General features: G+C 43.9%; 1 protein-coding gene across 4 annotated transcripts in view; it reads right to left on the bottom strand.

Annotated features, from left to right (window-relative positions):
- The window catches only part of appa (amyloid beta (A4) precursor protein a), a 59,039-nt gene that overhangs the window by 2,458 nt on the left and 32,878 nt on the right, over window positions 1-23,703 (bottom strand). Inside the window, exons 5-16 of one of the 4 annotated variants that reach the window (XM_072443302.1) lie at window positions 23,354-23,544; window positions 22,086-22,287; window positions 20,363-20,501; window positions 18,110-18,277; window positions 15,675-15,808; window positions 11,439-11,513; window positions 10,847-11,005; window positions 8,794-8,922; window positions 6,561-6,660; window positions 3,880-4,104; window positions 2,990-3,043; window positions 2,541-2,632 (exon numbers count right to left, since the gene is read on the bottom strand). In XM_072443302.1, coding sequence (XP_072299403.1) covers window positions 2,541-2,632; window positions 2,990-3,043; window positions 3,880-4,104; window positions 6,561-6,660; window positions 8,794-8,922; window positions 10,847-11,005; window positions 11,439-11,513; window positions 15,675-15,808; window positions 18,110-18,277; window positions 20,363-20,501; window positions 22,086-22,287; window positions 23,354-23,544 — 1,668 coding nt within the window. The remainder of the gene's footprint in view (window positions 1-2,540; window positions 2,633-2,989; window positions 3,044-3,879; window positions 4,105-6,560; window positions 6,661-8,793; window positions 8,923-10,846; window positions 11,006-11,438; window positions 11,514-15,674; window positions 15,809-18,109; window positions 18,278-20,362; window positions 20,502-22,085; window positions 22,288-23,353; window positions 23,545-23,703) is intronic. The other 3 variants (XM_072443386.1, XM_072443469.1, XM_072443553.1) reach the window with 3 other exon arrangements.

The following is a 23,703-nucleotide window of genomic DNA, read 5'->3' as shown; positions in this document are numbered from 1 at the left end:
CAGCTGATTTTGTGCTAATAGGATTAGCATGAACGTAAAAGGGCGAGTGGCACTAAACCAGTGTAATCTCACTTCAAAATGAGAACTGAATTATTCTGAATTATTCTTTGTGAAATGACGTGAGTAACAAATATGGGATTAGAGGATATCAGGCTGTACAAGAAGAGCAATAAAGTTAGGATTAGGATTCCTACAATATAAAACCAGATTAGAACTCATCTGTGTCAAAAAACTGTTTGAATATGGTTAGATTTATCCTGTAGTAGTTTCTGCTGCAGTAAAGGTAATCCTAGCATTTCATATTGTAAAATCCTAGTAGTAGTAGTAGTAGTAGTAGTGGTGGTGGTGGTGGTGGTAGTAGTAGTAGTAGTAGTGGTAGTAGTAGTAGTTGTAGTAGTAGTAGTAGTGGTAGTAGTAGTAGTTGTGGTAGTAGTAGTGGTAGTAGTAGTAGTAGTGGTAGTGGTGGTGGTGGTAGTAGTTGTGGTGGTGGTAGTAGTAGTGGTAGTGGTAGTAGTAGTAGTGGTAGTAGTAGTAGTAGTTGTGGTAGTAGTGGTAGTAAGTAGTAGTAGTGGTAGTGGTGGTGGTGGTGGTGGTAGTAGTTGTGGTGGTGGTAGTAGTAGTGGTAGTGGTAGTAGTAGTAGTAGAGGTAGTGGTGGTGGTGGTAGTAGTTGTGGTGGTAGTAGTAGTTGTGGTAGTAGTAGTGGTAGTAGTAGTAGTAGTGGTAGTGGTGGTGGTGGTAGTAGTTGTGGTGGTGGTAGTAGTAGTGGTAGTGGTAGTAGTAGTAGTGGTAGTGGTAGTAGTAGTAGTAGTTGTGGTAGTAGTGGTAGTAAGTAGTAGTAGTGGTGGTGGTGGTAGTGGTGGTGGTGGTGGTGGTAGTAGTTGTGGTGGTGGTAGTAGTAGTGGTAGTGGTAGTAGTAGTAGTAGAGGTAGTGGTGGTGGTGGTAGTAGTTGTGGTGGTAGTAGTAGTTGTGGTAGTAGTAGTGGTAGTAGTAGTAGTAGTGGTAGTGGTGGTGGTGGTAGTAGTTGTGGTGGTAGTAGTAGTAGTGGTAGTGGTAGTAGTAGTAGTGGTAGTGGTAGTAGTAGTAGTGGTAGTGGTAGTAGTAGTAGTAGTAGTAGTAGTTGTGGTAGTAGTAGTGGTAGTAGTAGTAGTGGTAGTAGTAGTTGTGGTAGTAGTAGTAGTGGTAGTAGTAGTAGTAGTAGTAGTAGTAGTAGTAGATAGTCATCTGTGACACTCGTGGATCATGTCTTATTATTTTAGACATTTTAAATTGCAATATTGACCTAACATGACTTGATAAAAGAAAGTGTTGAAAACTGTGGGTCTGATTTTCCCTTTATGTTTGCCCGGCAGCACAAGAACAGACACTTAGATGTTTCCAATAGATGTTTTCCCTGAGTTCAGATGAGCGTGATTGAAGGATTGCACGAGGGGCCGTTTCTCATTACATTCAGGCTGAGAAATAGATTTTCAAAGTTTGGGGCCTGGTGTTGTTAAATGTGTTGTTTTAAACCTGGTTATTAGCATGTAAAACAATTGAAAGTACTTTTATCTGTTATTTGATATGAAGAGCACAAATACTGAATCATATAAACAACGATCTTCATGATCTTTTAAACTGTTTAATTCAATATAATAATGTTTCTTAGATACAAAATAAATTCAGTTTACAGCATTTGACACAAGGAGATCTTGTGGAATATATGAAATCACCTCCTACAAAATAAACTACTAACATATATACATTGCCCCGAAAATTAGACCGGGCATTTCCAAGGACACGTGAACGCAACACGAACGCAGCGGCCAATCAGATGCCCGCTTTCATCGATATTACATCACGGACACCGTCTGTCAAAACGAAACTTAAGCGATGAAAATGCCCCGAATATGGCCAAATTACTAGTTAAATCTTGATGTTTTTTGAGGAGGGGCAGGGCGGGCCCCCTCCTATTTCAAACCGAGGGCCCGCCGGAGATTCAACTGCTTGCGGGCCCCGGGCCCCCGTCTATTTCGCAGCCTGACATTACTTTATAGTGCAGAAACAGAGCCATTTTCTGATGAACCGTTTGTAATTTGTGACTGAGAGAAGAGAAAGGTCACACAAACATTCAACACGGTACATACACTGCTACTTTTTTTAATCAAATATCCCAATGTTTTCCTGGACACCAATTCATTCACTTTCCAACACTGGGCCCATGACTGTCCACCTGTCCACCTGTCCACCTGCCCCAAAAGCTGAAAGAGCAAAAGTGTGGAGCATGTGAACCTTTCAAGTCCGTTCTCCGAGTCTGCACCCACAAGTCTGGACCCCGGGGTACTCGAGTACTGACTCTGCAGACTATATTGCAGCTTATGAGGGGAAAAAGAATGGAAAAAATATCCCAGCGGACAGAAAAATGCTGTGTATTTCTGCACAATCGACGAACGAAGCACTAACACTGTCGCTCTGAAGTGAGGAAAGTGTAAATGTTGACAACAAATGAGCTTTTCCCTCTTGTTTTGTGTGGATTATTAGCATGTAGCCTTTAGCTCGTACCAGTTTCTGATGGTGCACCTCGTACTCCGTGCTCTGTCTGTCCTCCGTGTCCATGCGCAGCTCTGGCATGGCGTCCATCTTGATTCCATTGACTGACAAACAAAGAGAGGCGAACATTTACTTTACATTTACTTTACATTTACGTCACATGACAAGAACTGTGACTAAACAAATGACCTGCTGAATAATATAAGCATGCACCTATACACGTCACATGTTCATTATTCTCCACATACTGCACTTAACCTTATTTACTTACTGTACAAATGAGCAATTGTTGCCTCATCACTGACAATTTGGTCAAACCGATATCCCATAAATCCGATAAACCTTTGAATCATCCTTATTTATCTTCAATAATTTGGACTAATAATGGATTTTGTATGATATGTTCTTCTCTGCATCTATAATATACATGTTTATTTGTAAAGAATGCATAAGGCACTGACCTGGCCGTGTGGGAACCCCTCTGTCCAGGTTTGGGCGAGAGTCGACTGGTTCAACTAAAGACAAGAATCTGAGTAAATTTTACAGTTTTAACGACATATGCCATTATATAAAGTTGTTCCTTCATTTAAAAATAAAAACATGCTTTGAATAGAGGCGGGAGAGATAATGAAACGTGTTTAATATCATGCTATAGAAGATGTGCTGAATTAGAATATCAGTAGATACAGTGAGGATACATAGATACATGAGTGTGAGGCGTTAGTCCTGCAAGTTTTATTTTAAATACTTGAACCTGACTATTTATAGATATGTGTGATAAAAATACAGTTTGTTTACAGCGTGATACAAGGACCATTTGTTCCACAATAATATGGCATTAGACAAATCTATCTCGCATTTACTCAACAACAGATGTTTTTATAGCTGTACAAAATACCGTCTCCATGGAGATAGACACAATGTAATGCCATACTGTGGAACATTCCAGAAAGACAGTGTGATTTTGTTTCTCTCAATTAGTCGAGTCGAGTCAAACAGTTATACATCGAGACGTTTTGAATACATTTTTAACCAGCTAAATGTTAAAATATGACGACTAAATGATTTTAAATAGGGAATATTCACAAATAGTGTGTTTGTGACGAAAATCTGATTTATTTAAATGAATTTATAATGATTTAATTGACTAATGCTACTGTCGTTGTCATAAAAAATGTTTCAGATGTTTTAGAATCTGTATAATCAAGAAAACAATGATGATTCTAAACATACTGTCAAAATCATTTCAGTCAACTAGTCACGATTAGTCACTATTATTTAGATGAACAGTTAATTAGTCGTTAACAGCCCTAATCTCCACAGAGACAAGCAGAAAAGTTACACAGTACACCTTTATTTGTCCACGTCATACCCAGGTTGTCAGTATTGGCCTGGTTGAAGTTCTCCGGGTGGACGAAGCCGGCCCCCACAGCGCCCTCTTCAGGCAGCAGGTCGCTCTGTCCGTCCCCGAACTCCTGGTCGGGCATCAGGGCGTCGTTGCCGTAGCTCACCCTCACGTCGGTCTGGAGGTTCGCCAACTGCAGCGCCATCTCTGCCTGCTCCCGCTGCAGCAGCTCTGCAGAGGAACGAGGCCAGACGTTCACGTCGAGCACGTTTTAAAGGCCGTTCACGTCACTTTTGTTTTGGATCCGCGGAGATTGCGCCGCCGCTCACGGTAAGAGTGTGTGTTTTTCACAAGCAATTAAAGCATCTGATTAACCGATGCAAGAGCGTGACGTTTAATGCCCTACTGTGTAACATTCCAGGAGAAGCAATGACACCTCCACCAGACAAACAAATGCTAAAATCTAAATATTTTAAAGGTGGTATTTCCTTGTTCCAACACTCCAAACGGTATGACTCACACTGTGCCTGGTTCATCGCAGTGGGTGGATTTATTATTATTATTTTTATATTTTATTAAAGTCTTCGCGGAGCAATAACATTTTTCAATTTGCTCCGTATTTGATCTTTGCGTGTTTGTAGAAGCAGCACAGACTGCGACAGATGGAGCGGTGACGCACGAGGAGTTCAATGTAAGCTAAAGTCTACTGTGAATGTGAAAATGTAAGGAAAACGAGAGAGAGAGGGAAAGAAGACGTGGAGTGGAGATAGGGACGGGCGAGAGAGAGAACCAGAACAGAGGGAGTGGAGGAGAAGAAGAAGCGAGGCGAGGAGGAGAAGAACTGAGAGCGTTCAGAATGGAGCTGCCGGCTAAAGAGTGGAAGAGAGAGAGATTAGAAAGTAACAGGACAAACGGAACAATCTCAGCCATTTAAATGTGTTTCTACTTTGAAAAATGACAATGTTTTAGTCCTGTTTAAAGGTGCACTATGTAGCTTGTTTAAATGTACACTATGTAGCTTGTTTAAATGTACACTATGTAGCTTGTTTAAATGTACACTATGTAGCTTGTTTAAATGTGCACGATGTAGCTTGTTTAAAGGTGCACTATGTAGCTTGTTTAAATGTACACTATGTAGCTTGTTTAAAGGTGCACTATGTAGCTTGTTTAAATGTACACTATGTAGCTTGTTTAAAGGTGCACTATGTAGCTTGTTTAAATGTACACTATGTAGCTTGTTTAAAGGTGCACTATGTAGCTTGTTTAAAGGTGCACTATGTAGCTTGTTTAAAGGTGCACTATGTAGCTTGTTTAAATGTACACTATGTACCTTTTTTAAAGGTGCACTATGTAGCTTGTTTAAATGTACACTATGTAGCTTGTTTAAATGTACACTATGTAGCTTGTTTAAATGTGCACTATGTAGCTTGTTTAAAGGTGCACTATGTAGCTTGTTTAAATGTACACTATGTAGCTTGTTTAAAGGTGCACTATGTAGCTTGTTTAAAGGTGCACTATGTAGCTTGTTTAAATGTACACTATGTACCTTTTTTAAAGGTGCACTATGTAGCTTGTTTAAATGTACACTATGTAGCTTGTTTAAAGGTGCACTATGTAGCTTGTTTAAATGTACACTATGTAGCTTGTTTAAAGGTGCACTATGTAGCTTGTTGTTGTTGTTGTTTTATGGCGGTTGGCATCCAATTGTTGCATTACCGCCAGACTTTATTCCTCAGACTTTTCGTAGTTGTACACTTTGTAGCTTGTTTAAAGGTACACTTTGTAGCTTGTTTAAAGGTACACTATGTCGCTTGTTTAAAGGTACACTATGTAGCTTGTTTAAAGGTACACTATGTAGCTTGTTTAAAGGTACACTTTGTAGCTTGTTTAAAGGTACACTATGTAGCCTGTTTAAACGTACACTATGTCACTTTTCGGGCCCCTTCTTTTGGCATTGAATTGGATCCTTCTGGCATTTATTCAATGAAAAGAATACTTGACCTGGTGGCGTTGGTTGGTTGCCATGGAGATAATTCGCACCGTTTTTCATTGTTTGGCCGGAGCGGCGTATATTATGTGATATCGTTTGTTATTTTCACACTGGTAACCACAAGAGGGCGCTCTAGGCTCTGAACGACGCAGAAGAAGAATCTGCACTTCCTCTTCCTCCAGAGTTTGTGGAGTTGTTCAGAAGTGACACAGAGGAAGAAGAATTCAATGGATTTAGTGATTTGGGGTAAAACTGATGCTTTGGTAAACTTGTTAGCATGTTCTTTATGCTATAGTTATCTGAATAACTGTTCATATGTTACGTTAACATACCAGACACTTACCACAGTTCTGTCTGTGCCTCATGTAGCTGAAGGTGTTAGCGTTAGCATACGTTATGTAGCTGAAGGTGTTAGCGTTAGCATACGTCATCTAGCTGAAGGTGTTAGCGTTAGCATATTCATCATGTTCTTTAATCTGTTATTATTTATATATATTACATTTCAAGATGAAATGTCTGTTCTTGGTCTTGGATTATATAAAATAAATGTCTCCAAAAATGTGACTTATACTCCAGTGTGACTTATATATGTTTTTTCTACTCTATTATACACTTTTTGACATACTTGGGAGCGACTTGTAGTCCAGAAAATGCTGTAACTGTCCCTCTCTCATCTTGTTCATGTTCAGAGACTCACCGACTTGGTCCTGGATGTCGTCGGCCACTCCGGGCACTTTGTAGAGCAGACCCAGGGACTGGTTCATCCTCTCCTCGATCACTCGCAGGTGGGTCAGGACCTGCGCGTCGAGGAAGAACCAATCACTCTATTTGCACGGAAAACACTCTTCAACGTCAGGACGCCTGGCTCAGATCGCGCCAGGCGTTCTGTTTTGTTCATGTGCAGTGGCGTTCATGTGCAGTGGCGTTCATGTGCAGTGGCGTTCATGTGCAGTGGCGTTCATGTGCAGTGGCGTTCATGTGCAGTGGCGTTCTGTGCAGTGGCGTTCATGTGCAGTGGCGTTCATGTGCAGTGTAGTTCTGTCCAGTGGCGTTCTGTGCAGTGGCGTTCTGTGCAGTGGCGTTCATGTGCAGTGGCGTTCATGTGCAGTGGCGTTCATGTGCAGTGGCGTTCTGTGCAGTGGCGTTCATGTGCAGTGGCGTTCATGTGCAGTGGCGTTCATGTGCAGTGTAGTTCTGTCCAGTGGCGTTCTGTGCAGTGGCGTTCTGTGCAGTGGCGTTCTGTGCAGTGGCGTTCTGTGCAGTGGCGTTCATGTGCAGTGGCGTTCATGTGCAGTGGCGTTCTGTCCAGTGGCGTTCTGTGCAGTGGCGTTCTGTGCAGTGGCGTTCATGTGCAGTGGCGTTCATGTGCAGTGGCGTTCATGTGCAGTGGCGTTCTGTGCAGTGGCGTTCTGTGCAGTGGCGTTCATGTGCAGTGGCGTTCATGTGCAGTGGCGTTCATGTGCAGTGGCGTTCTGTGCAGTGGCGTTCATGTGCAGTGGCGTTCATGTGCAGTGGCGTTCATGTGCAGTGGCGTTCTGTGCAGTGGCGTTCTGTGCAGTGGCGTTCTGTTCAGTGGCGTTCATGTGCAGTGGCGTTCATGTGCAGTGGCGTTCATGTGCAGTGGCGTTCATGTGCAGTGGCGTTCATGTGCAGTGGCGTTCTGTGCAGTGGCGTTCTGTGCAGTGGCGTTCTGTTCAGTGGCGTTCATGTGCAGTGGCGTTCTGTGCAGTGGCGTTCTGTGCAGTGGCGTTCATGTGCAGTGGCGTTCTGTGCAGTGGCGTTCTGTGCAGTGGCGTTCATGTGCAGTGGCGTTCTGTGCAGTGGCGTTCTGTGCAGTGGCGTTCATGTGCAGTGGCGTTCTGTGCAGTGGTGTTCATGTGCAGTGGCGTTCTGTGCAGTGGCGTTCTGTGCAGTGGCGTTCATGTGCAGTGGCGTTCTGTGCAGTGGCGTTCTGTGCAGTGGCGTTCTGTTCAGTGGCGTTCATGTGCAGTGGCGTTCATGTGCAGTGGCGTTCATGTGCAGTGGCGTTCATGTGCAGTGGCGTTCTGTGCAGTGGCGTTCTGTGCAGTGGCGTTCATGTGCAGTGGCGTTCTGTGCAGTGGCGTTCTGTGCAGTGGCGTTCATGTGCAGTGGCGTTCTGTGCAGTGGCGTTCTGTGCAGTGGCGTTCATGTGCAGTGGCGTTCTGTGCAGTGGTGTTCATGTGCAGTGGCGTTCTGTGCAGTGGCGTTCTGTGCAGTGGCGTTCATGTGCAGTGGCGTTCTGTGCAGTGGCGTTCTGTGCAGTGGCGTTCTGTTCAGTGGCGTTCATGTGCAGTGGCGTTCATGTGCAGTGGCGTTCATGTGCAGTGGCGTTCATGTGCAGTGGCGTTCATGTGCAGTGGCGTTCTGTGCAGTGGCGTTCTGTGCAGTGGCGTTCTGTTCAGTGGCGTTCATGTGCAGTGGCGTTCTGTGCAGTGGCGTTCATGTGCAGTGGCGTTCTGTGCAGTGGCGTTCATGTGCAGTGGCGTTCTGTGCAGTGGCGTTCTGTGCAGTGGCGTTCTGTGCAGTGGCGTTCATGTGCAGTGGCGTTCTGTGCAGTGGTGTTCATGTGCAGTGGCGTTCTGTGCAGTGGCGTTCTGTGCAGTGGCGTTCTGTGCAGTGGCGTTCTGTGCAGTGGCGTTCTGTGCAGTGGCGTTCATGTTCATTAAATGATCTTACGACACCTTCAGAGCAGCTTTATGGACCTAAACCTGACAATACCAGGTTACACGTACAATCCCACAAACCAGACAAAATTTGACCTTTGTTGAATGTTTTTTGTAAATTCTGTTTCATAGACTAAAGAGTTATTGTTATAGTTATAGTCATCGTGGTGTTAAAATCAGCATCAAGCCTTTTCCACGGAGTCGACGTGGATGCGGTGATGCGCCCCACCATGAGCTGTGTTGTACCTGTGGTCTGATCTGCGCCGCCTTCTTGGGGTCCACCATCCTGACATGTTCAAAGTGTTTCAGAGTGTGCTGTCGGTCCTTCTGCTCAGCGCGCACGTACTTCCTCAACAGGCTGAACACGTGACGAGGCTGAGACCAGACAAAACACATCCATTATATCAGCTGCAAATCAGAGGTGTCCAGACTGTGGTCCGGGGCAGTTGGCCCAAACAACAAAAATGCAAACATGTTTCTGTTATACCAACCGAATATGAATGTTCCACGCCGTGTTAAAGGCGCGGCTCATTGAAACTATGTCAAGTGCATTATTTCTAAAGGTTCACTTCACTGTCGGCTCGTCTCTGGCCCTCTGCTCCATAAAAGTTTCAAAATGCGGCCCTCAGTGAGAAAAGATTGGACGCTCCTGGCTTAAATAGTCTATACAGCTTTGTTTCAGATGCCCTCCCATCCTCGGATATCCTATAACCTATCAAAGGACACGTACCATGTTATATGACTGTCCCCTCATCACATACAGTTGTATTTAGCTTCATTAATCCTGTTTATGAGGTCGCCTCTCTAAGCCTCAGAAAACACTTACATTTGTGACCTCAGATTAACAGCGCTTTATGTTTCGTTCATTGATTCTGCAGAAATCTGAAATGCCTTTAAGTCCCTGTGATATTTGTCTTTTTTTCTCGAAAATAGACATCATTGTTTTGATATCGATGGTCCATGCTTGTCCTTGATTGTGACCAGACTGATATTGAACTGTATAAATCTACAGAGAGATCATTCTGAGCATAAATCATCTCCAAACTCCTTCTGAGCACTTCTGCCGTCAAATCCCTTTAATTACTGGTTCAACTGCATGCTTTTTCTTTTTTTCACCATGATGGGGTAAGCCGGCTTTTGTTTGTTTCACCACGGTAATGCCCTCTCCTGCCAGTAAATGGAACGCTGATGCCAAATCCTAATGATGGTAAATCACGTGATGTTTCAATACAAACTGTAGGTTTAGTTCAAGATGAGACGCCACAGCAAAGGAAGTCGAGCGCAAGTGTGAAGGCAAATCCTGCATCATATGTTCAATCATGTTTCATAACCTGCATTCACACATGAAGCCTGCGTAAATTCAGCCTGGAAGACCTAACTCCATCCATCTACATCAAGGCCTCCATGGAAGGACCCCTCTACCCAGCGCCATCATCTCACTCAAGCGGGCGTGGCCTGTCCGTCTGTGAGAGTCAGATCCCTCCTTCACCATGGACTCTCCCAGGTTTCTGCGCTTATCCCAAAGAGGTTATGCAGTTTTTCCCGGCCAAGAAGGAGGGTGAAAGGTCAGGGGGCGTCTGTACCATGGCCCCTATACACCTGCTCCTCATCCCCAATCAACGCTCTCAGTGAATCCTCCTCTGCTCCCAATCAGCACCAGGCGGTTGCATTTAAGCGCTCAGGCAGATGGCTCGGCCGCTCAAACCGTACTGCGACCCACCACCTCCCCAGCTCCTCCTCTGCATTCCCCTCATCCTCTACCTCCTCTTCACATCTACCACCACCAGTCTCCAGGCTCCGGGGGGAGACATCTAATACAAATAGATCATGGAGTGCCCATGATTGCAACGTCTTCCGCCGGGGTCTGAGCGCCAAATAACTCTCGAATAAAACTGCTAAACAGTCCATTCTCGTGGTCTCTTTGTCTCTCCAGGGTGAATTGGTTTGGTCCTGTTCCGGTCCCAGTCCATTTGTGATCTCAGTTTAGTTTCAGGTTTAAGATAAGATAAGATAAGATAAGATAATCTCAGGTTAGTCTCAATTCTGATGGTGTGGATGCAATGTCTATAATTAAAGCTTGAATAAGTTTGGGCTCTTGACGTTTGATGCGTGGATCTTATACATTTAGGGCGTGTTCACTCTCTGATGAACTCTGAATCAGTTTGTCCTGATCTCACTAGAGTTAATATCCACTTTGGCACAGATTAAATGAAGTGGACTATAAGACTTACGCGTCTATCTGCTCCTTTTAAAGTTACATCATGTCCACCCTTGAAATGAGATGTAAACTGATGCGTACCCTGGGCGGGTCCTGCTGCAGTGCCGTCAGGTAGCTCTCTAAGGCCAGTCGTCTCCTGTCGTTGAGCAAAGCCTCCACCCGAGCCATGTGCGTCTCCACCAGCTGCTGTCGCTCGCTCGCCGCCTCCTGCTCCAGCGCCTCCACCTTCTCCTGGAAACGCTGGGAATGTACAGTAGGTTCTGGTTTTAGTCCTGGTTCAGTCCAAGTCAAGTCAATGGTAATCTTTGTGTATAAATGGTTCTCTTATCTCTTATTTAGTCCTGGTTGACTTAGTTCAGACCTGGTTTGAGTTATGGTTTGGAGTCCTGGTTTAGGTTCGAGTTTTAGTACTGGTTTGGGTCTAGTTTAGGTCTTGGTTTAAGTCCTGGTTTAGTCCAGGGTTAATCGGTGGTTCAGTGGTTAAGTGCAGAGTGTTGTGTTCAGTATCGATCTGAGCTGCATTAGTTTTGGTTTAGCACAGGTTTAGCACTTTTAGGTCATGTTCCTGGTATGCAGTAAGCCCTTAAATGCTGGTTTAGTCCTGGTTTAGTTCTCCTTTTAGTCATTATTTAGTTCTAGGTCAGTCTTGGTTCAAACCTGGTCCAAACCTTACCTGAATCACAGCTTTCTTATCGGCACGAGGCAAGTTCTTGGCATCTCTTTCAGCCTCTTCCCACTCCCTCATCACCTGTGGATGGAAACGACTAATTAGATTTGTTTTAATCAGTCTGGGAGCATTAATATTTGAGAGAAGACTGAAATCTGAACTGATAAACTAATCCAATTATGTCTTTGTAGAGTCTAAACTGCAGCTCGTGGCGATACAGGGAGGTTTAGTTACCTCAGGACCTCCATTAAACAAAAGGCCTTTCAACCGTTAGTGTGGCAGTAGTGACAGCAGTAGAGATGGTGGTAGTAGTAGTAGTAATAATAATAATAGTAATAGTAATAGTAATAGTAGTAGTAGTAGTAGTAGTAGTAGTAGTAGTAGTAGTAGTAGTAGTAGTAGTAGTAGTAGTAGTAGTAGTAGTAGTAGTAGTAGTAGTAGTAGTAGTAGTAGTAGTAGTAGTAGTAGTAGTAGTAGTAGTAGTAGTAGTAGTAGTAGTAGTAGTAGTAGTAGTAGTAGTAGTAATAACTATTATTATTATTACTATTACTTAGTAGAAAAAGCTTCAGTTGTATCATCTGGACTCAGTTTGAAAAAATAGACGTTTCGACTCATCCAAGAGTCATTGTCAATAACAGAATTTAGGTCGAGAACTCCGATATTAATACAGTTCTGTGGTAAGACCCGCCCATTGGGAGGAGCCTTCCTGAAGTAGAAAGAGTTGTTTGTTTCAACAGAAACTCCCCCTTGTATCTACCGAGCTAGCCTATTCAGAATCTTAATGGGCTATTAGAAACCTCTTTGTCTTTGTGAGACCCTGGCTCAACCACCCTGAGTACCTGATTAGCATCTGAATGTCCTCTACCTTTCCAGGGGTTCAGAATCCCATTATAAATAACAGGAAGATTAAACCTTAGCCCTCCATTTCTGTTTAAAGAAGGTCTTTCTTTTTTAACAAAAATAGCTTCCTTGACTCCTCTTTCAAACCATCTTTTCTCCCTGCTTAAAACCTTCACCTCACCGTCTTCAAACGAGTGATTAGAGGCTTCAAGATGGAGATGCACGGCACTCTGTGGTCCTGAACTTGTATTTCTTCTGTGCTGATAAAGCCTCTTGTGTAGAGGCTGTTTCGTCTCACCTATGTACCGTTCTTTACAACTTTCTTCACTGCATTGGATCGAATAAACTACATTGCTCTGTTTTTGAGTCGGCAACTTGTCCTTTGGGTGAACCAGTTTTTGTCTTAAAGTGTTTCCTGGTTTAAAATAAACAGGGACTTCGTGTTGTCTAAAAATTCTCTGCAATTTTTCCGACAGGCCAGACACATAAGGGATAGAAACACCCTTCCTTCTCTGTTCAGTTTCCCTTTTGTCCTGCTTCTTGGTTCTCTTCACTCTGTTGAGAGCCCAAGCGGGGTAACCACAGGCTGAAAGGGCATTTCGGACATGTTTTTCCTCTTTCTTCTTGCCCTCTGAGCTGGTGGGCACACCTTGAGCTCTGTGTTGTAAGGTTCTGATCACCCCCAGCTTGTGCTGTAGTGGGTGGTTGGAACCAAAGAGCAGATACTGGTCCGTGTGTGTAGGTTTCCTATATACTTCTATTTGGAGTTTCCCGTCCTCTCCTCTGATCGTGGAACAATCAAGAAAGGCCAAGCGATTCTCCTTAGCGTCTTCTCTTGTAAACCTGATATGTGGGTCCACAGCATTGATGTGATCAGAGAAGGTTTCCAGCTCTTGTTTCTTGATTGTTACAAAAGTATCATCGACATAGCGGAGCCACAGTTTTGGAGCTATGCCTGAGAATGAGGACAGTGCCTTCTTCTCAAAGTGCTCCATGTACAGGTTGGCCACTATGGGAGAGACGGGCGAGCCCATGGCACAGCCATGAATCTGTCTGTAAAATTGTCCCCGGAATTGAAAGTAAGTGGTGTTCAGACAGATGTCCAACAGTTTACATATGTGTTCAGGTGTCAGTTTGGTCCTTTCCTGTAGGGTGGTGTCTTCCTGCAGTCTGATCCTCACTGCTGCTACTGCATCAGAGGTCGGGATGCAGGTGAACAGGGACACAACATCATATGAAACCATGAGGTCATCTGGGTCCAGTTGGAGATGTTTCACTTTATCCACAAAGTTGTGCGTGTTTTCCACATGATGTTCCGAATTCCCCACAAGCGGAGCCAATATAGTTGTTAAATGCTTGGCCACATTGTAAGTGATGGAATCTGTGCTGCACACTATGGGTCTGAGTGGAACCTCCTTTTTGTGTATTTTTGGAAGGCCATAAATGCAAGGCATGGCTTCCCCAGGATACAGTCTGTAATACAGAGGCCGGTCTATCGCTTCCTCTTTTTCCAGCCTTTGTAAACAGTCTATCACTTTCTTCTTGTAACCACTGGTCGGATCTCTTTTCAAGCGCTCGTATGTGGTCGTGTCCTCGAGGAGGGTGTGGACTTTGGCTTCGTAATCAGCTGCGTTGAGAATCACAGTGCAACGTCCCTTGTCTGCTGGGAGGATGTTGATGCTATGATCTTTTTCCAGTGCTGAAAGTGCTTTACTCTCTTCAGCTGTGATATTTGAAGGAGGTGGTTTGGCACTCTTCAGAGTCGCTGTGACACGTAACCTCAGGTCTGCAGCCTCCGATTCAGACATTTTGTTGTTTCTAATTGCAGTTTCAGTGGCTGTGATGTAGTCCTCTGTAGGGATGTGTTTAGAGGTGACAGAAAAGTTGAGCCCTTTAGAGAGCACCTCCTTTTCTGCCTGTGTCAGAACACGATCTGATAGGTTCTTAATCCAATTGTTTTTGCTGGTCGCTAATTTGTCTGTCTCAGTCCTAATGTCTAGCTCGACCTCACCTGCATTCTTTTTGTTCAAAAGAATGTTGAACTTCTTGATTTGGCGTTCTTTGCTCTTCCTGTGCTGTGCTTCTTGTGCTGTCTGTGTAAAATCCAGCACTCTTTTGAAAGCTTCTTCAGGGAGTATGCTGGTTAATTTCTCCTGTAAAGTTCCTGTTCTGCCTTTCAATTTATCAATTCTGACGTTGTTTTCCTGGATCCTTTCACTGAGCATCTGCATAAGGCTCCTTCTCCAAATCTTCTCTGCTCTGTGTCCTCTGACCGGTGATTTGATCTGCAGGCTCTTCGGGATCATGTTGTTCTGTCTGCATCTAAGATTGAACCTCAAGTGGTTCCTGTTGTCTGCTAGTTTCCTGGCTACAGATTCGAGTTCCCGAACTAAATCCAAGGTTTTAGGCCCAAAATTCTTGGAAATATGTCGGTGTAATCCCTCATTCGTCCAGGCGTGTTCCATAGTAGAAAAAGCTTCAGTTGTATCATCTGGACTCAGTTTGAAAAAAAACAGAGCAATGTAGTTTATTCGATCCAATGCAGTGAAGAAAGTTGTAAAGAACGGTACATAGGTGAGACGAAACAGCCTCTACACAAGAGGCTTTATCAGCACAGAAGAAATACAAGTTCAGGACCTCAGAGCGCCGTGCATCTCCATCTTGAAGCCTCTAATCACTCGTTTGAAGACGGTGATGTGAAGGTTTTAAGCAGGGAGAAAAGATGGTTTGAAAGAGGAGTTAAGGAAGCTATTTTTGTTAAAAAAGAAAGACCTTCTTTAAACAGAAATGGAGGGCTAAGGTTTAATCTTCCTGTTATTTATAATGGGTTACTGAACCCCTGGAAAGGTAGATGACATTCAGATGCTAATCAGGTACTCAGGGTGGTTGAGCCAGGGTCTCACAAAGACAAAGAGGTTTCTAATAGCCCATTAAGATTCTGAATAGGCTAGCTCGGTAGATACAAGGGGGAGTTTCTGTTGAAACAAACAACTCTTTCTACTTCAGGAAGGCTCCGCCCAATGGGCGGGTCTTACCACAGAACTGTATTAATATCGGAGTTCTCGACCTAAATTCTGTTATTGACAATGACTCTTGGATGAGAGTCGAAACGTCTATTTTTTCTAACAGAGTCCAGATGACTACAACTGAAGCTTTTTCTACTATGGAACACGCCTGGACGAATGAGGGATTACACCGACCTATTACTATAGTAATTACTATTACTATAGTAGTAGTAGTAGTAGTAGTAGTAGTAGTAGTAGTAGTAGTAGTAGTAGTGGTGGTGGTGGTGGTGGTGGTGGTGGTGGTGGTGGTGGTGGTGGTGGTGGTGGTGGTGGTGGTGGTGGTGGTGGTAACTATTATTATTATTATTATTATTATTATTATTTGCAGGATTGATACCTGGGACATCCTCTCGCGGTGCTTGGCCTCCAGACTCTCTTTGGCCTTTTGGAAGTGTGCGTGTTCGTTCTCATCAGCTGGAGTTTCTAAGTAATGGTCCACTGCATCGGGAGAGCTGGGCGTGGCCGTGGGGACTGCAACAAAGGAGACAAACACACACATATTTAAGGAATGTATAAGTATAAAAAGCTGGGGGGGAAATGCAGGAATCAAGAGCTGAAATTGGTTAGTGTGTTAGTAAATGGCAAGAAAGTAATGCAGAAGAGGTAAGCAATATAGCAAAACGTTTATAATATTAAAATGATGGTTTTGGAGCTGTGCAAAATGAGAAGTATAATGTCTATAATTGATACTATTGAACAGAAACACCTCTCATCTCCCGAAGGATATAAAGAGGTATTTCTGCACGTTTGTGGTTAGTTGCACGGTCCAACATGAACCTCAGTCCAGACATTTACCGGCAAAATTGAGCACGTTCCTGGTGCAAATAGTGTCTGAATATCATTATCGGAAAAAGGCAACGAAATGTTACCCAGCCTGAAGCAGATCAGAATAATAATTGATTAGTCTAATCAATTAACAATCAATAAACGACGTCATTAATTAGTCCAGCAATATTAGAAGGGCTCAAAATGTGTACAACATTCTCACATACCGTATTAAAAAAAAAAAAGCTTGTATTTCCTGACGAATTGTAACATGCGCACATTGGCAGCCTTTCTTCCATCCGTTTACCCCAGGGCGACTGTGGCTACAGGACGAACACCAGGTGTGGACTGGGTGAATAACGCCATGTACTAAAAACACAACTGATTTGATGTTGTGCATTCCAATCTGCTTAATCCCCTTTAAATCTTGACGCCCAGACGACCGCAGAAGGACGGGCAAGAACATTGAAGGTTAGCGACAGCAGAGATGAGTTTAGTCTTGAAAGCAGATGATGCTACATGATGCTACATGATGCTACAACAGCAGGAGCCATGTTCCCACAGCCTTGTTCTGTTGCATTGTACAAATAACTCTGAAAATAAGTCCATAACCTCCACCTTCATTCTGGCCAAGGACAAATGCTTCGAACACCTTCTTGAGCACCTTTACTTTGACATCTCATGTTCTGAAACTTAATCAAATGTATCTACTCAAAGCACACGTGACTATCGCTCAGTCGTTCCCTAATAAGAATTTGGTGTTGGCGCTCCAACTACTGCAATAATGTTACAATCATGTGCATATAACTGATGTAAATAGTTTATTTTATCATTATTATTATTAGTATTATCTTGTCTTATGCTAGCTGTTTTTATTTTATTTTATCTTTATTTTCCCCTCCATTCCTTATTAAGAAATGAGAGGTTTTGTCTATAGGAGTTTTTGTTTATAAGAGTTTTGTTTATAAGAGTTCTTCCTATAACTTATCTGTCCTTTTCCTCTGTATCTACTGCGTTGCAACAATGAAATTTCCCCATGTGTGGACAATAAAGGAATATCTTATCTTATCTTATCTTACTGGTAGCAGAGGGAAAGATCAAGGCATGGGGAAATAAGCAAAAGCTAGCTTACCCCCACGTGCTAATGTGAGTACACAGGGGAAAGGATTCATTCAAGTGTGAATAAAGCTAAATACAATTGTATGTGTGCTTTTGATGAGGAAACATTCTTCTAGCATAGTTAAAAGCTCAAACAGTTTTAGTTTGTATAATAGATCTCAAAACAAGGCCCTGATCTTGACCCTAACACCTATGACAAGGCCCTAAATGTAACTATTACCATGCAAAACTTAATCATAACACAACTGACTTAACCATGTGCATATAACTGATGAAAATAGTGTGAAAATAGAGTGTTTATTTTACCATTATTATTAGTATTATCTTGTCTTACACTAGCTCTTTTTATTTTATTTTATCTTTATTTTTCCCTCCATTCCTCATTAAGAAATGAGAGGTTTTGTCTATTGGAGTTTCTGTTTATAAGAGTTTTGTTTATAAGAGTTCTAAGATCAAATCAAATCAAATCAATTTATTTTTGTAAGGCCCAAAATCACAACAACAGGGCCACAGGGAGAAATGAATCAACAATGTCTGGGGTAAGAGTGTGTTTTAAACTTCCTATAAGTTATCTGTCCTTTTCCTCTGTATCTACTGCGTTGCAACAATGAAATTTCCCCATGTGTGGACAATAAAGGAATATCTTACCTTTACCAAAACCCTAAAACAAAGTCCTAACCATAAAAGGATTGGAAAGTGCCTGCTCCTGCCTCCACTAAATTGTACAGTTGATTTTTTTAATATATTGTAAATTAAATGAATTCCCGGTAGTTTAATGAATGTCCTTAAATGTGTGGGAACATGGAGCCCTTTACCCACCCGTGGGAGCACAGAGCGGTGAGAAGACTCAGTATCTGCAGTGGTTAGCCTCTGTGTGCTAGCACTTACTGACGCTGGAGCACACAGACAGGCAGTACTCCTCTGACTCAAAGTTATTCCTGTTGCCGCCGCAGCCGCCGTAGATGAACTGAACACATTTTTCCTCCGAGCGGTCGAAGAACCAGCGTGGCAGCATGGCACGGCACGGCCCGGTCTCCGCGCCCGACCAGCACACGTCTTTAGGGGGGCAACGTTCACGGGCGCACAGGGAGAAATGAAAGCATGGTTAAAATAAAAAAAGACATGGAAAAAGGGAAAGCAAAAATGTGGTGTCAAATCAAAGCAAGGATGAGTGATGCAAATAAAACGTTTTGTAAATACGACTATTTTTGCTAATTTGCAAAGAAAAATCTAAAAAGGCTTTGGAAAGTATCACCTGCTCAAGAACTACTATTACCTTTACATGCTACAGATGCTACTGACCTGCTTATATACTATTTAATGCTTTTCTAAAATGTTCAAAACTGTAAGTCTTGATACTACTGCGATTATTCCCAATTACAACTACTCGCTACTAAATACCACTGTAATACCTCACTATTATTTATGTTGGTGTACATTATACATTTGTTTGCGGACAACTCCATTATACCTGAATATAACTTTATTGCAATATGCTATGCTACTTGCTTTATTGCTATATGCTATTTGCTTTATTGCTATATGCTATGCTACTTGCTTTATTGCTATATGCTATGCTACTTGCTTTATTGCTATATGCTATGCTACTTGCTTTATTGCTATATGCTATGCTACTTGCTTTATTGCTATAAGCTATGCTACTTGCTTTATTGCTATATGCTATGCTACTTGCTTTATTGCTATATGCTATGCTATTTGCTTTATTGCTATATGCTATGCTATTTGCTTTATTGCTATATGCTATGCTACTTGCTTTATTGCTATATGCTATGCTACTTGCTTTATTGCTATATGCTATGCTACTTGCTTTATTGCTATATGCTATGCTACTTGCTTTATTGCTATATGCTATGCTACTTGCTTTATGCTATGCTACTTGCTTTATTGCTATATGCTATGCTACTTGCTTTATTGCTATATGCTATGCTACTTGCTTTATTGCTATATGCTATGCTACTTGCTTTATTGCTATATGCTATGCTACTTGCTTTATTGCTATATGCTATGCTACTTGCTTTATTGCTATATGCTATGCTACTTGCTTTATTGCTATATGCTATGCTACTTGCTTTATGCTATGCTACTTGCTTTATTGCTATATGCTAGTTCAAATAGGCCTCCATCACGTCGCCCTTAACCAAACATACTGTAGCTCGCTCGTTCGTATTGTAGAGGCCAAACATGATCACGAGCTTTGCAAATGCAGCTTGAAACTCAATTAAAAAACCCATTGAACAGCAAACATTGAAAACAAAACACTGCGTTCTAATGAGCTGTGGCAAATGAAGGCCGCCATGATAAACGAGAACAATTGAGGAAATGACAGCAGGAAATTAATGATGAAAATACATGAGGTTCGGTCGTGTTTGGCACTGCAGTAACAGAGAAATGCGCAATAGCACGTTTTGTGTGTATATATATATATGTATGTGTATGTAACGCTTTCGACCAGACTCTTGCCAATAGAAAAAGTATCATGTTATTGTCTGAAATGTTCCACAGTATGATATTAAACTGATCTTTTTCATTGCAGGTGTTTTCATTCATGACAAACATGCGTTCTCATCTTGAACAGGCTCACCTCTTCGCAGATCTGACCTGTAAATTTGTCTTGTCTTGTCTCCATTGTTATGGAAATGTAATGCCATGCAGTGGAACATTCAGACAAAACAATAGCGTCTTCATGGGGTCGAGAGGGTAGTGGATCCTCTTTTAATTGTAATATGTTCCCTGGATATTTTGTTCCTTGTTGACTATTTAAATTGACTCAATTCTTATTTCATACACCTTAAAATTAAGATTGTTTTTGTAGCGTCGTCTATTAGTGAGTCATTCATATAAATACACTCTCTGTCCCCTTCATCCTCGTGTTTTCAGCTCCTCTGCAGCAGCATAAAAAGACACATTCTCGAACAATACTAAAGCACAAAATGAGACTTTAGAGCTTCCATCAAGTCTAAACTCGGACTAAAACTTGTCCTTCAAAACGTAACATTTAGACCATGTTTAATTCAGGACTTACCGAAGTTTACACCAGGACCAAAATGTAAATAGAAACACACGTATAATGTATGTGTGAGACATGCAACCGTCTCTTTGCCTCAAATCCACCAAACTCACCTTTCACCACCTCCTCCACAGACTCTGTTGTCGTTGTGGTGGTCGTCGTCATGGCAACGTTTGTCGTTTTCGCATCGTCGTCCATGTTTTCAATAAAATCTTCATCTGCCTCATCGTCGTCGTCGTCGTCGTCTTCGTCCTAGTGTGTGGAGACGGATGTTTAATATTAGGATAGGACTAAACCAGGGACTGAACCAGGGACTGAACCAGGGACAGAACCAGGGACTGAACCAGGGACAGAACCAGGGACTGAACCAGGGACTGAACCAGGGACTGAACCAGGGACAGAACCAGGGACAGAACCAGGGACTGAACCAGGGACTGAACCAGGGACTAAACCAGGGACTAAACCAGGGACAGAACCAGGGACTGAACCAGGGACTGAACCAGGGACTGAACCAGGGACTAAACCAGGGACTAAACCAGGGACAGAACCAGGGACTGAACCAGGGACTAAACCAGGGACTAAACCAGGGACAGAACCAGGGACTGAACCAGGGACTGAACCAGGGACTGAACCAGGGACTAAACCAGGGACTGAACCAGGGACAGAACCAGGGACTGAACCAGGGACTGAACCAGGGACTGAACCAGGGACAGAACCAGGGACTGAACCAGGGACTGAACCAGGGACTGAACCAGGGACTGAACCAGGGACTAAACCAGGGAATACACCAGGGACTGAACCAGGGACTAAACCAGGGACTAAACCAGGGACTGAACCAGGGACTGAACCAGGGACTAAACCAGGGACTGAACCAGGGACAGAACCAGGGACTGAACCAGGGACTGAACCAGGGACTGAACCAGGGACAGAACCAGGGACTGAACCAGGGACTGAACCAGGGACTAAACCAGGGACTAAACCAGGGAATACACCAGGGACTGAACCAGGGACTGAACCAGGGACTGAACCAGGGACTAAAGCAGGGACTAAACCAGGGAATACACCAGGGACTGAACCAGGGACTAAACCAGGGACTGAACCAGGGACAGAACCAGGGACTAAACCAGGGAATACACCAGGGACTGAACCAGGGACTAAACCAGGGACTAAACCAGGGACTGAACCAGGGAATACACCAGGGACTGAACCAGGGACTGAACCAGGGACTGAACCAGGGACTAAACCAGGGACTGAACCAGGGACAGAACCAGGGACTGAACCAGGGACTGAACCAGGGACTAAACCAGGGAATACACCAGGGACTGAACCAGGGACTGAACCAGGGACTGAACCAGGGACTGAACCAGGGACTAAAGCAGGGACTAAACCAGGGAATACACCAGGGACTGAACCAGGGACTGAACCAGGGACTGAACCAGGGACTGAACCAGGGACTAAACCAGGGACTAAACCAGGGAATAAACCAGGGACTAAACCAGGGACTACACTAGGGACTACACTAGGGACTGAACCAGGGACTGAACCAGGGACTGAACCAGGGACTAAACCAGGGACTGAACAGGGACTGAACCAGGGACAGAACCAGGGACTGAACCAGGGACTGAACCAGGGACTAAACCAAGGACTACAACAGGGACTGAATCAGGGACTAAATCAGGGACTAAATCAGGGACTACACCAGGGACTACAACAGGGACTGAACCAGGGACAGAACCAGGAACTGAACCAGGGACTAAACCAGGGACTAAACCAGGGACTACACCAGGGACTACACCAGGGACTACAGCAGGGACTAAACCAGGGACTTGCCTTTACCTCTACTTCCTGGTCATTCTCTCCGTCTCCATCCTGGTCTTGGTCGAACTCGTCATCTTCGTCGGTTTCCTCCTCTGCGGCGGCCATGTTGTCCTCCTCAGTCACCACTTCCTGTTCGTCGTCTTCTTCCTCGATCACAGAGGGTTTGGGCTCCTCCTTCTGCTGGGTCTCCACTGGCTCAGGTTCAGGTTCACGGACCATGCTACAAGATAAGATGATACCATGATTCAAACATTTGTATTCATCATTTCTCTTTTCGCGTTACATTTTCAGAGAATAATGGGCATTTGTATTGTGTAGGGTCAACACGGGGTCTATTTCCTGGACTAAAGATGGTCAAAACCAGCTCGAAGCCAGGTCTACAACAGGACTAAATATAGACTGATTAGAATTCTATTTTGTTCAATTTTGTGGTGACCATCAATTGTTCTAGTCTAGTCTTTACTACTCACCTATCGGGGGTAAACTACTCCCAGACAAGGAACTAGACCAGGGACTAAACCAGGAACTTAACCAGGAACTAGACCAGGGACTAAACCAGAACCACATTTAGGACCAATACTAAACTAGCACCTGTTGTATCTCAGCAACTCTGAGGACTAGACCAGAGACAAGACCATGGACTAAACCAAGGACTAAACCAGAGACTGAACCAAGAACTAGACCAGGGACTAAACCAGGAACTGAAACAGGAACTAAACCAGGGACTGAAACAGGAACTAAACCAGGAACTAAACCAGGGACTGAAACAGGAACTAAACCAGGAACTAAACCAGGGACTGAAACAGGAACTAAACCAGGAACTAAACCAGGGACTGAAACGGGAACTAAACCAGGAACTAAACCAGGTACTGAACCAAGAACTTAACCAGGGACTAAACCAGGGACTGAAACAGGAACTAAACCAGGGACTGAAACAGGAACTAAACCAGGGACTGAACCAAGAACTAGACTAGGGACTAAACCAGGAACTAAACCAGGGACTGAAACAGGAACAAAACCAGGGACTGAAACAGGAACTAAACCAGGGACTGAACCAAGAGCTAGACCAGGGACTTAACCGAGGGTGAGTCGAGGGACAAAACCCTGACCTCACCATGAGACTAAACAGGAAGCAAGACCAGGAACTGAGCCAAGGACCTAAACCCCAGAATAATCCAGGGTCTAAACCAGGCACCAAAGCCCGGGACCCAACCCCACCCGGGACCCGAACCCACCTGGGACCCGAACCCACCTGGGACCCAACCCTACCCGGGACCCAAACCCACCTGTTGTCAGAGTAGTCGGTCTCGGCCCCTCCCCACCACACGTCTCCATCGTCTCCCTCCTGCTCGAAGCTCTGGTCCTCCTCCTCAGCTTTGGCGGGACAGCACACAAACTCCACCCCCCTGAAGCGGTCGATCCCACAGGGCAACAGCATCCCATAATCGTGGAGGTTCATGGTTCGATCACCGCACGACTGGAACGACACAAAATGAAAACGTTAAGTTCATTATACTTTAAATGCTCTTGCTTTATTCCCCTCTGGTCCTCCTGCGTCTCTGTGGTGTTTAACTGAGATGGAGCAGGTCAAAGGTCAATTGTCTCGGGTTAATCTGCAGATGTGGTGGTGCGGCTG

Source organism: Eucyclogobius newberryi, unplaced genomic scaffold (assembly GCF_026437365.1).
Source record: "Eucyclogobius newberryi isolate DKJ021-1_F unplaced genomic scaffold, fEucNew1.0.hap1 SCAF_1, whole genome shotgun sequence".
In the NCBI taxonomy this organism is placed as follows: Eukaryota; Metazoa; Chordata; class Actinopteri; order Gobiiformes; family Gobiidae; genus Eucyclogobius; species Eucyclogobius newberryi.
Note: the sequence above shows the minus strand (reverse complement) of the source record. Positions and strands in the feature narration are given on the sequence as shown.